Source organism: Falco cherrug, chromosome 13 (genome assembly GCF_023634085.1).
Source record: "Falco cherrug isolate bFalChe1 chromosome 13, bFalChe1.pri, whole genome shotgun sequence".
NCBI lineage: Eukaryota > Metazoa > Chordata > Aves > Falconiformes > Falconidae > Falco > Falco cherrug.
Genome location: NC_073709.1, coordinates 2,531,116 through 2,545,361, shown reverse-complemented (window position 1 = coordinate 2,545,361; position 14,246 = coordinate 2,531,116). Strand labels below are relative to the sequence as shown.

General features: G+C 38.0%; 1 protein-coding gene across 4 annotated transcripts in view; it reads left to right on the top strand.

The window, feature by feature from the left end:
• The window catches only part of RALGAPA2 (Ral GTPase activating protein catalytic subunit alpha 2), a 136,199-nt gene that overhangs the window by 70,509 nt on the left and 51,444 nt on the right, over positions 1 to 14,246 (top strand). For all 4 annotated transcript variants that reach the window (XM_055725932.1, XM_055725933.1, XM_055725935.1 and 1 more), the window contains 4 exons: positions 129 to 200; positions 1,184 to 1,307; positions 2,274 to 2,429; positions 9,937 to 10,095. In XM_055725932.1, the coding sequence (XP_055581907.1) occupies positions 129 to 200; positions 1,184 to 1,307; positions 2,274 to 2,429; positions 9,937 to 10,095 (511 nt within the window). The remainder of the gene's footprint in view (positions 1 to 128; positions 201 to 1,183; positions 1,308 to 2,273; positions 2,430 to 9,936; positions 10,096 to 14,246) is intronic.

Below are 14,246 nucleotides of genomic sequence, written 5' to 3'. Positions count from 1 at the left end.
AATACAAAAATAATTTGAGTCATGCTAATTTGATTCCCTTCTCTCAGGTATTTGAATGAGAAAATACTGTGTCTGTACTGTCTTACATTTTCCTTCAGATATTTTTTTTTTATTTAATCTATTTGTAGAAAAAGCTTTCATCTTCTTAAGAAAAATTCAAAATTACTGCGAGAACTGAAAAATCTGGATTCCCGCCAATGGTAGGTAATGCTTACTAAACACACCATTGATAAGGTTAGTGTTTCCGAAGACAGAATGAGTAAGTTGCCAAAACCAAAACTTCATTAAAATTGCATGTGCTAGCAATACAAATATTTGTATGAAAAATGGATTGTTTGTTTTTAAAGAGTTCTGGAGCCTGAATGGATAAAGTATTTTCACTGGCACTATATACATAGAATCGAAAATGAGTAGCAAATAATAAGACACAGCAACTATTTCCTGGTTTTTTTAGCTGAGAGGGGAGGGAAGAAGTTTCAAATTTTTTTGTGACCTTGGCTCAACTCAGAAAGGATGATTTTCTGCAGAGTGATCCCTGTGTCGGAAGCAGTATTTTAAAGGGTGATCTCCATACAACTGCTTTACGGCCAGGTAGTGGCAGAATAGAATTCTGAATATGATATATTCTTTTTAATTACTTGACATGTAGCTATTTGAAAAATATGTGCAGCACTGCAGAGTTCTGATTTTCTTCTATCCCAACAATTTCCTTACCAAATCCACTCAGCTGGTTTTCAAAGAAGCCAGTTGTCACTGTCAGCCTTGTAGAACTCAACCCAGGATCTGGAAGTCAGTAATGTTTTTCTTTCTTGTATATCATCACCCTATAATTAAAATTCTGTAGGTTATATTGTGCTCCCATTAACACCTGTGCAATCTTACTGTCGTTGGCAAGGTTGCACAGATGTAAGTGATTAGCTGTGTAATTGGAACTTGGTCATCAATTCTTTTGCTGATGCACAAAAGGAATAGACTTGGCTCTGCTCTCTGAACTGTGGTGTCTGCAGTGTGGTCATGGGGAAAAATAATTGGTGAAAATACATTTCTGCAACTGAAAGTGATGTAACAGACAGGTGGAGTTAAACATGGTTGCTTGTTCATAGCTTTTGAGTGCAGGTGGTCTGAAAAATAATTTTGAGCTAAAACTTCTTTAACCTTCGTTTCTTTCTATATCAAATTACAGCCGTGAAACGCATAAGATTGCAGTGTTTTACATTGCAGAAGGACAGGAGGACAAATGTTCCATACTGTCCAATGCCCGAGGAAGCCAGGCATATGAAGATTTTGTTGCTGGACTGGGCTGGGAGGTAATAGTCATAAATTTAGGCAAGCTAACATACTGGAAAACAAATTGCTTATCACCGCATATTTATAATTATTAAAAAAAGATTATTTTTTTATACACGTTAATATTCAGTAGTACTTATGATCACCTTTTCAGCAGAATGCTGTAAATCCATATGCTACTTCTAGATGAACCCATCCTACATGTTTGTGATTGCACAGGTGGTGCTGCAGTGGACACTGCCGCTTTCTGCGTCATTAAGACCTACAGCATAATTTCACCGTAATTTTAGCTCCTTTTAGCTCCTCACATACCCAACCACAGGACTGCTTTACAAAGGACAACGTTTAGTTTGCATTGTTGAAATGGTGTCAGTAACCTAAAATGACATGAACATTTACGGTTTTTGGAAATACTGAGTAGCTGCTTTCCATGTTCAAGGATTTAAGTGACACAAGGTCTACAGGGAGAGGTAGCATCCTCGGACTGATGCAGTTGGGTAAACAAACAAGCTGTTGGACACAGGCTTGTCTTCAAAAAAACATTTCTTCTAAGAATAATTTCTTCTAAGGTTTTCCTTTTTGTATGAACCTTCTGATTGTTTATATTTTCTCTGCACTTCATAATTATTTCTCAGAGTGTATGCTTTGAGTGGGTTCGCTAAGCTGTGCGTATCTCTTAGAGCAGCTGCGCATGATAATGCTTTTGCATCCTTGCTGTTTGCTGGAAGGAAGGTAGAATAGCCATATAGATAATGACGTAGTACCTAGTGAAGAGATGTTTAGTTTTAGTAAATGCCAGATACAGGAATAGGAAACAGACAGATTAACACAAAGATCACAAACTTGTAAGGGAAGACTTCCTTTTTCTCTGGGTTGGCTACAGAATTCAAGAGTGGTAAATTCACCAAGTCTTGGTATATAAATAAATACTGATTTATTCATCAGTCTTTTCAAATTTCTTCTAATTATGACTCTCAATCAATCAGGTTGATCTTTCAACGCATGGTGGGTTTATGGGCGGCCTGCAGCGCAATGGCAGCACAGGACAAACAGCACCCTATTACGCTACCTCGACTGTGGAAATTATTTTTCATGTGTCTACAAGAATGCCATCAGATTCAGATGATTCGCTTACCAAAAAGGTAAATAATTTCCTGAGCATTTCAAGACATTGTCTGTAGTCTTCAGGTGCTTGTAATTGAAGTTTAAACTGAAAATGGATTGTGCTAACTGGTCCTAGCAGGCCATCTTTGCTGTGCCACATGGTGCTCTGCAGCTATATTACCTGAATTAAATGGCATCTAAATTCTGGATTCAGAAATGCAATTAACATTTCCATGGGAGCCTCAAATACCGCCATTAGTAATAATATTAGCAATAATTTCATTTGTATGTTCTCTGCCTGCCAAAGCTGTTGTAGTTTGGTAGAACAAAACAACCAAATGCAGCATAATAAAACCTTACAGATGAATCGTCCAGCACATAACAGGAAAGAAAAGAAGTGAAAGAGAAGTGACAAGCATACTACCAAAAGCAGCCAGCTGATATTTAAAACCATTATCCAGTTATTCACCATTCTGACAAGCAGACTCTACTTCAAAGATGGCCAGAACCCAGCCCCAAATTTTGTTGGTATCAGTACTTAATCATTTGTCTTTCCTAACAAGGAGTGATTTCAGATTATGGTGCTTGCCAACTGCTGCTTAGAGTCAAAGAAGATTTTAGGTGCATACTGAATCGTTGCCTTCTTAATTAGGATTGGCAACTTGTCCTACATAGGTTGTTAATGTGTGTTAATAATGCTGCTACAGCCATCCAGCCTACCATGTGATACTATTGTGCTGTGAAAATTATCTATAAATATGTCACTGGGTGATTGTATTGGTTGTCCAGTTAGTTTCAAAATACCATGTGCTTTTCCTTGAAATAAAAAGGTAGAATTTCTGATTACTGGTCTTGAAAAATTGCCCAGCGTTTAATAGTAAAGCTAGAGCCTTTCTTTTTTTTATTGTGATAGCTGTCACAAAAAAAAGGCAACAAAAAAACCCAACACAATTACATGTTTCCCTTTATGAAGGCAACTCATTATCTTCATATTAGTGGATTTATGTGGCTATGGAAAAAAATGTAATCAGAGTACTTCAGGGTAGAGCAGTAGGGCTGTGGTACATATTAAGAGGCTGTATAGGCTCTGTCACTTTACCAAGGTAGGGCTCATCTGTATTTTTATTGTTCCTGGCTGGTATATATCCAGCTGCTAGTTAAAAACTCCAGTGACAAACACTACAGTTTCCCTAGGCAATGTATTCCTATGCTCCACTTCTTGTACCATCAGAAAATTTCTTGTGGCGTCTACTTTGCTTCAGTTTAAGCCCATTTATTCTTACCCTATTCCACATGGATATGGAGAACAGATTATTTTGCAGCAGAGTTACCCATGTTTGAGAACTCCTACCATATTTTTCCTAGTCTTATTTTTCCTACACGGATTGTGGTTGTTTAGTCCAATCTCCGCATGTAAGTCATAGCTCCTGGATTTTACAGATGCATAGCAAAGACAGTGAAATACTGTCTAGCTGTTGAGTAATACATCACCTGGGAGAGGAGAGAGCACAGACTGACAGAGCTACCACAAGGGGGAAAATGGGTCTTAATTGCAAACAGTGTATTTTACTAATTCTCCTAATTCCCATCCATGTTAGGGATAACACAGACATTGAGAGTCTAGTTATTCTATTTAGTTGTATTCCCTATATTTGTTTTAAGAGAATGTCTTCTTTGTGAGAAACAAAGCACAAGCATTTAGTTAGTTGCCAGCTTCCAAGTCTTGAAGTGCTAGGAAACAAGGCCAACTCCAGTACATATCATCCACAGAAATCACTGCAAAGTAATTGCTTTAAGATTTTAAAAAACACAAAAAACTTAAATCTGCTGTAGGAATGAAACCCTGCAGGTATCAAACTGTGTATTCCTGTAAAGAAGGACAAAGCTCTGAGCAACCTAATGGACTTCAGGAGCTGCCCCCACTGTAAGCAGAGAGTTGGACCAGACGACTTCCAGAGGTCTTTTTTAACATATAATCTTCTGTGGTTCCATGCTTCTGCACAAAACAGATTCATTTAATTTATCACAGCTCTTTTGTAAGCAAGCATATATTTTTGTGCAAATTAGCACAGACTTGTTAACAAATTTTATAAAATTGCAGCAAAGAGTGGAGGCAAGATGCATTTCAGAAGCACTGTAAAATTACTCGATGATTGATAGTTCTGTAATGCTTTGAAAATGCTGATGGATGAACTAGCCTGCATTTGAAACCAGTGGTTTGAGCGTGAGTGTATATCCACAATATATGGAATATATAATACTGGAAGAACTCTTCTAACCCTACAAGTGTTGGTTACTTGAAATTTCCACTTGTGAACCTTCGCTGTGGAGGCCCTGTACTGAAATATGTAAAGGCAAGTACATTGATACTTTAGTGACAAAATTCCTCAGTCTACAGAAGTCCCACGTTGATTTTTTGGCAGCCTTTCATCTGCAGGCCACAACTGGCACGTGTGTCTGAAAAGAAACATGTGACTGCCTGCAACATACTCTTAAACAAGAGGAAAATGTATTTCCCCCCCACACACACCTGTTGATGCTGCGCTTGTGAATTCTGCAATACCTGGTTAACTGAGTCGTGATCAGATGCAATGGTGCTTCCAAGATTGTGGCAACTCTTGGATCATCAGAAGTATTTTAATATTTCCACTTGCTCACTGAACAGTTAGCGCATGCTGGGCTGATTATTGGAATGGTACGTCCAGGTTGAAAAAATATTTTATATTTATTACTTCTTTCTGTTAATCCTTCTTTTTCATAACTGTGTGGGAGGAAGGCAGATGACAATGTCATTGCATACCTTCTCCATTTTAATGTTTGCTGTGATAAAACTGTATATTGTGATAGAGTACAGTATTACTGGTAGGAGAAGATTATGTTGCCAGTCACAATGCAATGGGGGGCCCAACTTTTTTCCTTGCCTTTTCTCCTGCTTCTATCAAATAGGATCCCATGGATGCTATCTGGAACCTAGGGGGTCCCCCTTATCTCTGAAATCTTTATGTAATTTCTGTGGTTTCTTCTCTGCTTATTTTGCCTACAGACAGGCAAAAAGAATTCAATACCAATCAGTGTGCTCGGCTTGCAGGCTCTGGAGCTGAACAGAAGGTCTTACCACCTGCTGGCCAAGGAAGTAGTACAGCAGGTCATAAATTCTGTGGGCTGGGGAATTAAGCAGATGCAGTAATTTTACTTAAATATATTATTATGGGTCTTTATTTTTACCGAACACAATAGGATAAATTCACTTCTGGTATAAATTTATAAGAATAAGTACACTTCCACTAAGGATGAACTTGGCCCCATATTTTTGTGCAGTACAGTTGTAATTTGCAGTTCGTATTCCTTCATTTGAAATATATGCTGACACATTATATTGCTCTTTCAGGAGGAAGAAAAAAACCCCTCTCCAAATAAGTCTTAGCCCTGAAAGAAATCTTTTCTGGTGGAATAATCAAAATTCAGCTGATAATCTTTTGCTGCCGTAGGGTTCAGCATCATTGGTTCTAAACTTTTTTTTTTTTTTAATTTGGCTATCTTGTGGCAAGAATGAAAATCAGTCATAGTAACAGCATCATACTGTCCCTGTCTTGTTCTACCGAAATTGTACTTACCGGTTTAAAAACAAGCTGCAGAATTTTTGATTTATTCAGTCCTCTCCATTGTCATAGCAGAACTTTTTCAATTCAGAAATCTGGTTGCAACCCCATACTGAACTCTTGCTCCTTCGCCACAGAAATTTGTTAGCTAGAGCTAGATTAGATTTTTAGCAGCTAATCTAACTGCTGTAGGGGTTTGCAAAGTGGGGACAGAGCTGTGGTATTGGATTTGTCCAATTCATTTGACTCCAGGACTATAATTGCACTTATGTCTTACAAGGCTTTTATAGCCTAGGGCTGGCGAGCAGCAGAAAAACAAATTGGCAGTGATACAGTAAGAGTGAAAGGGAATGAAAGGCACACATTATCAGTCTCCAGGCAGCACTGTTCTGGCAGGAAGTTTCTTGGTTAATTTACAAATAAAACTTAGATTTTAGGATGGGTACACTGTCAGCCAGACAATGGGGATGTCAGGCCCGACTGTTACTTAGCAAAAGTAGCAGCCCTGCCTCCCCAAAAGCAGAAATTCTTCAGTCGAACAGACGACTCCTCTCTGGAGCCAGCTGGCTGTGTAATGCAATTAGCAGGGAAAGGAGGTCAGGCCATTAGGTGTGTACCGTGACCAGTGTCAGCGGCGGCGTGTTGCCTGGCAGTCAAGTCAGCGTGCAGCCCAGCCGAAGCGGGGAGCCTTGAAAACTATTTGCTCAAGCGAAGGCGAGCGTCAGGGCTCGGCGAGCCTCCCGGTGCCGAGGCTGGCTGCGTAGCTTCTGGAGCTGCTGGCTGCGCTCGGATGCCCGGCTCAGGGCTGAGGAAACACAGACCAGATATGATTAACGACAGCGTGATGCACATCAGAAGCTATACATCGACCCAGCTTCCAGGCGTGGGGTGCTCAGCGTAGCTGAGCCATCAAGCTGTGGCTGCGCCTGAGAATGTATATATTTTGTTCGTGTTAGCGAAACCGCTTTTATGTGCAAGCTAAAAATTCATGCACAGTCAGCTCACTCAGGGAGGAGAGGCAGCTGCAATTTCAAGAGCTGCCTTCCCTGAATGTTTGTAGAGAGATGGTTCAAGTCGGCCATAAACTTAAAAAAACTGACTGCTTGTGGTTGAGCTGGTCTGTTGTTTGGTTTTGCTTTTTAATATATATTTTGCTTCATGGCTGCTTTGTTGTTTTTTTTTTTTTAATGTGTTGGGCTTTTATCTTTTTATTTTCTCTGCCCCTAAACTGCATGGAGAGTACAGCATGGGTCTCCATTCCAAAAGCATTGTCTGTGTTACTTTGGGCCTTTAAGCAAAACTTGCTGGTCCCCTTCAGGGTACAGAGTCTGGCCTACAGCTTTTATTTCGAATGAGCAATACAGGGAAATTTTTCGCTGATAAGATTATAATACTGCTTTTTATCAATGAAATTATCTTTCAAGAATAAATATTTTTGCTTAATACCAATTTTATATTTGTAACATATCTTATAAATACAAAGATTAAGACTATGACTTCAAAACAATGATAGGTAGTAACTCAAGCTTCAGAATGAGTTACTAGCACGTGATGAGGATTGTAGTAATTTATTATTACATGATGTTTGCAAGATTTTGAGCTGGTAGCTATCACTTCCTGTCTCAAGCACAGCAAGCATCGATTGCTCTAACTTCTTCTATTGAATTTTACCTGTTTATTGAATTTTGTTCTCTTGGAAGCGATAGTAGTACATAGTGTTTGGAGATTCTTTAGTGTGAAAAGTATTTGAATATTAGCAGAATAGTTCCCTGTGATTTAAAAATGGTCTCTTAAGTGCTCTTTGGATACTGTTTTTATAGTGGTATATGCTATTTATCACTCTAAAAGCAATAGGAGGCAAGGCAGCGCAGTACCTTTTCTTCACGGTTTGTTTGTGTAGAAGTGCTGTGTTCACTTTGTGACAATTGCATCACCTTAAAGAAATCTGTTTCCATATTTATTTGTTGCGCTCTTTAAAGCAGAAGTTGCTAAACACTGCTGTTGTGGGCTTCCTCTGTTGTGAAGCTGGTGCCAGAACTCACTCTAGTATTAGGATGCGTTGGATTCTGCCTCGTAAATTGTGGGTGCTGCTTACAAATATGCTGCCGTTGGGCTGCTCTGAATACAGCTGGTGTGAGCTGGGTCCTTCCTTCGCTCAGCTTTCATAGAAAATTACAGCTCAGCTTTGGCTGAGAATAGCCAGATATTCTGGGAAGGAACAGCCTTGCCAAACACTTCGGTCCTCAGTGTGTAGAACCTGTTGTGCACAAAGTCTTGCAGCCAGACAGATTTTTTGGGGGGGGCTTTTAGGACTAAACTTTACATCTTACTTGTAATGACTTTTAAGGTGACCTAGCTGCAGCTGTTCACAGAAAAGTGAAATCCGAATTTTGTTGTATCTGTAAATTACTGCTTAGTTTTGTATGTATCAGTCTGTATTGTGACATTATCAAGACAAGTATTTTCTTGGGTGTTGCTTTATTTTTACTGAGCGATTAAGAAAATATAAGAATGCACAGAAATCAGGATGCCTGTGAGAACAGCAGTTTGTACTGATTTTTATGCATGTAAGAATCTCTAGTAATAGTCTTGTTAATGTTTCTGTGTTTTTATAAGATGCAATTTTTTTGTTTGTATCTTTTTCAAAAGAACGGAAAATACCTTTTATTTGTAGGTGCAAATAAAATACAGCTCTATCTTCTATTTAATTTAAAATAAATGAAGAATCTAAGTCAGTCTATGAACTTAGCTTTATTTTACTCTGCTACAGTATAAACTGTAAGAAAAGTTCATAGTTTTAACTTTTTGATTCTCATAATGTGTTATGGTTGTGCCATGTTTCTCTTACAACTAGGGTACAGTTTGCCATCCAATATGTAGGGGTGAAAGTCACTACTTTTAAAGGCGCTACCTGGTTCTGAAGAGGGAAAATGAAGTGGTACAATATTGGCTGATAGGAAGCGGATTGAGATTACTTAGCTGATGTTTACCAATGAAAATCACTACCTTTTTTATTATACCCCCCCCGCCCCCCTTCTTTTTCCCCTGCATAGAGATGGTGAAGAAGGCAGAGCTACGTTTTGGCTTCTTTGTTAGGTCTATTGTGCACATTGTTCCAGGGGCTAGCACCAAATTGGGGAGCAGGGTGGGGGTGGTCTTTTAAGCTTTAAGTGGGGCTTAAATTCTCTTTATGCTTTGGGCTGGCATTCTGCATATGGATTAAATTTTAACTTTAAAGCTTACAGTTGAAACTATTGTGTGTAGCTTGTACATGATTGCCAAATACTATTTGCCATCTGTTAGATCACCTCCAGTTCCTCCAATAACAAAGCAAACATGCAGGCTTTCAGATACATTTTGTGAATGTCACATTTAAATTTTATACATATTTTATGCAGTTCTGCTCCAAATAAAAAGGTAACTCCCACAGTATTTCCCATTCTTCTCTAATTCACACTGCCCAGACATTTTGCTTACATTTTCAAACAAAAGTCCTCTCCAGACAGAGTCAGCAAGGAGATACTTGTAGTGTAATAAATTCAGGAATAGTGGTTCATGATGGAAAGTTTCTTCACATCCTGAGTCGAGGCATTTCATGTTTCTGTGACAGCTACCTTATTTTAGCTGGAATATGGTGTTCTCTTGGTTGTTTTGTTCTAGTAATTCAGATTTCCATCTTAAATTATTGCAGGTAATGTACATTTACATATCATGCTAATGGCTAGTTCGATAATTACTTAATTAAGCCATCAAACAACAATGCGTTCTGAATGAAGCGAATTATTTAGCTGATCTTTTCATGAGCAACTGGAGAAAAACAATATTTTAACTTTTTCTGTAATGAAATATTTCTACTATTGAGCGTTGTAATTCAATTTGTGTGCCATGACCCCTCATAAACTGTTGTTATCACTCTGATTAATAAAGAGCCAATTTGCTGTTGCAGCTTCGTCACTTGGGAAATGATGAGGTTCACATCGTCTGGTCTGAACACACTAGGAACTACCGCAGAGGCATTATACCAACAGATTTTGGAGATGTTTTAATTGTTATTTATCCAATGAAGAATCACATGTTTTTCATAGAGATAATGAAGAAACCAGAGGTATGTTTTGACTGCTTTATTGGATCTATCATGTGTGTTATACAAGTGACCAACAGTTTTGTTCCTTAAATAAAACTCACTGTTCTAGAGTTTGGGGGTTTGTTCCAGGAAATACAAAATATAGTCTGTCCATCTCAGTTTAAAAGTATGCTGAGCAATGAGCTTTTACTTTAAACCTAGAATTACTGATATTTCAGAAATCTCAACCCACAGGAGTTATTGGACAAAGGGCAACGTTTAAAATCATTGTGAATTTCCAATGCAAGGCAATAAGAGCAAAAGAATAAAGATTTAAGTTCCTCATTTGCTATTAATTCACCCTGTATTTTTTATACATATATATAATTACCCAGGCTTGGTAACTGATGTACATATGGTATTGCGCATAACCTCACATGTTTTTGAGACAGTCATCATAATCTAACTCGGTGGGATGATGTAGGGATTGGATACCCTTATATCAAACAACGTATCTGAGGTTTAGTATTTTCTATTTAAATCATTGTTAAAGCAACCACATTTTAGACATTTTTTTGAAAAAATAGCTTTTTCTCTGGAAAATGTCAGGGGTGTTTGTATATGTACATCTGTGTGTGTATGTACGTCTGTGTACACATACAAAAAAAGCTACTTTCAATAAATTCTTGTCTGGTACATTACGGATGCAAAAATGTATATAAAATATACTTCATGGAAGTAATTGGTGTGGTAAATAACATTTCCCTTATATGAGGGACAATATTTGTCCAAGAGAACAACCAGCTGTGGAAAAATGCATACATCAGATGACATATTTACCAGCTGTATACATTATTGTTTGAGTTCTGAATGGCAGAGCCATTATATACTAACAACCAGTGGCTTGCCAAACTTTTTCAAACTGAAATTTTTTTATAAATTGGAATAGTGGGGGCGGGTTCCTACCCTTGATTTTGAGCTCAGCAGTTTTCTTCTTGGGAATTTTGGCTTTTAAAGTTCTGTCAGAAAAATCAGAATTTAGCCTTATGAACATGCTTGAAAATTCTATGAAGCAATCGAGAAAAGCTATGTCATCTTACATACTAGTCAAAAATACCCAACGGGCAGAAAGAATAATAGCTAACTGGAAATTTAGTGTTATCCCTACATTTAAAGTACAAACCATTACAATGTAATAAAATTAATCCAGACATTTCCAGGGCAAGTGTGGCTGACCTTTTGTTCACCAGCTACTGACCCCAGGGTGAATGAAAGAGGCTTGCAGAGAGAAATGTCTGTTGTTTGGCTTCAGTCCCTGGTATTTAAATTGCATTCCCTAATCAAATGAAAAGGCTGTCCTCTCTATCAGGTTACAGAATCCATGGCAACATTTGGCCTTTTATATACATAATGTTAGCCTTTTTGTTTGCATCTAAGTAGAGACACCTGGAGCAATGTTAACATTAACCGATTTAGCATTAATAGCTTCATTATATAAGAATTTCTGATCAGATAGCTGTTACTTTTGTTATATTGCTTCAGCTTGTATTGTTTTCATTTTTTATCTCCCTGCTTGGCAACCGGGCAATGATTTGCAAATTTTTTTTGTCTTGATTAATTAAGCAATATAATTATCAGAAACCGTGATGCAGTCTTTGCTCGACAAAGCTTCTGAGAGAAGACAATAGTAAGTCTGTTAGTGTGAATGCATTCCACGCGTCACAGATGCATGAGGATATTCTGAACAATGAGACGAAAAGCTGCCTGTAAAAGAGGACAAAGAATGCCAGGCAGACTCTACACACTGCACATACCGCCAGGGACATACTGCGGGTTCCCTGGGACACAGATGCCTCGTTAGATTGCAGCTAGTCATCAGAGATTAATTCTCAGCCATTTGGTACAATAATTTACCCATTCCCCACTTTTAACTAGTGCTGCTTGCTATAGAGGGGAAGCCTTTGTGCTCAAAAGGTTTATTTAACCTTGCCTACTTTTACTGCATGTAATAGAAATTTTTTTTTTTGGGGGGGGGGGGGGGGGGATTGTAATGAAGCAGGTGTTTGCAATGTGCTGAATATTAATTTTTTGCTTCATGGATAACATGCATTGACATTTGGAGTACTCAAGGAAGGGGATACTTCCCTTTATCCTTTTTTTTTTTTTTTTAATTGATTCCTGTCAAAGCATAGTATATTTTTTTGTAACCATTCAGAACACTGTTTTCCTCAAATGGGTTTTTAATACCAACTTACAGAAAAGTACTGAGCAGGGCACATGTCCCTACACATTAAGTTGGTCTCCCCCCTCAAACTCTTGTTAAGGCAGAGATCCCTACACAGATGGAAGCTGACGATATGCGAGTTCCATTGACTTTAATGACCCTTGGCATGGCCAGTAGATCTGCTCGGGAATTAATAATTCTGAGCATTGTGTCCATGCGGGCGTATGGTCCGGTTGTGCGCTCCTTGTGTAGCAGCGGGCTCTGCGGACCTGGAGCCTGGTGGGGACAGCAAGGCCTCTGCCAGCCTAACGCATGGCAGCAACGCCTTTGCAGGTCTCCGGAGAGTTAGCTCCACACAGCAGAAAGCTGTGAACTGATTTGGGGAAACGCTGCTGTTGGTTCTCATTTTACATAGGTTACACTTTTTCTTTGGTAATGTTAAATCGGTTGCTCTTGTACAAAGTCACTTCTATCTATTGCATTATTTTCTTTTTCCATCTGCCAGTGTATGCCAACTTTGTGTCATGAAAAATGTGTGCTTTTTGACAAACAGTGTGCCTGGGATCCTGAAATAATCTGTTCAATTATTCGAAACATGCTTGAAAAAAGGCATGTTTCCCATTTTCATGAAAGTCATTGTGAAGAGCACCCACTGTGCTCTTACTTCTGTGCTGTGGGGACAGAGTTCAGGGATGCTAAGGATAGGTTTCAGTTCTTGGGGCTCAGCTCTGATTAGCCTACTTTTCTGTTTTTAAAAGGAATTTTAGAGTAAAGTATGTTTTATTGGCATTTGACTATTAAACTTTCAGAGAAAATAATTGTTAACCTTTTTGTTTAAAAACGCCAGACAGACTGGAGATATTTTTGATAAATTTGCTGGAGAGTCCCCACTGAAAAGATTATTAATAATATTTTTTTAAATGTTGAGTGTATGTATATATGTGTTTGTATTTATATACACACACACATATATATGGTGTATAAAATATATACACCTTGTTTATATTTGACGTATATAAATTCTGGAATACTGTGTTAAGAAAATCTACCCCATTCCCTAGACTCCAGATGGTTTTGAAACAGTGAAACAAAGTCCTGTAAGCAAAAATTGCTTGTCAAAAAGCCTGACAATGAGTTTCCCTGTACAGTGGCATATGTAAGTGCTGATCTGACTTTAAATAGCTGGTATTTGTATGTTGGTATAATTTTAATGCTAGTGTGTACTTAACCTCCTTATTTGTACTTACATAAAAATATAGTTTTCCAGGTTTTTTTCTGCTTTTGTCAATACTTTTAAACAGAGTATGTGTTAAATTCATTTAGAAATGTTATTGCTTAAAGAGGAAAAACTGTGCTCTAGAACACTATCACATAGGTGGGTATAGACGCTTCCTGTCACCTTTCTTTCCAACTGCCTGGATAGTAATGCTAGCATTAAAAAAAAATGAAAGGGAAAACCACTATGGAAACATCTTAAACTAATCTGGGTGCGTTTTTTTTTTTTTGGGGGGGGGGGGGGGCGTTGGTAATTATTTTAAGTAAAGGAATGACAAAGTAACTGTGTGAAAAGACAGCTGTCATTTGCAGATGTTATATTAAAACCAAATTTCTTCAGTAATTCATTGCCACTTCTAATTAGAGGAATTCCCTAGATGCAAGGGATTTATATTATTCCTTTGTCCATTTATTGAATGACTGTCACAGTCACCCACAAGCAGTTGCAGAAGAATAATAGAGGGTATTTATTTATGTGATAAGCCTCTGTACAGATGGAAAAAATCCATAGCTTAAATATTGATAATTGCTACTAGTTTCTGTTTAGGGTTTTGGTTGGGGGTTTTGGTTTGGTGGTTGGTTGATTAGTTAGTGTTTGGGGTTTTTTTTTTCCATTTTGAGTTTGTGAAAGGGAAATGAGTTTACCTACTTGTAAATACTAAAACTTATTATATATTTAAGCATTAAAATTCTC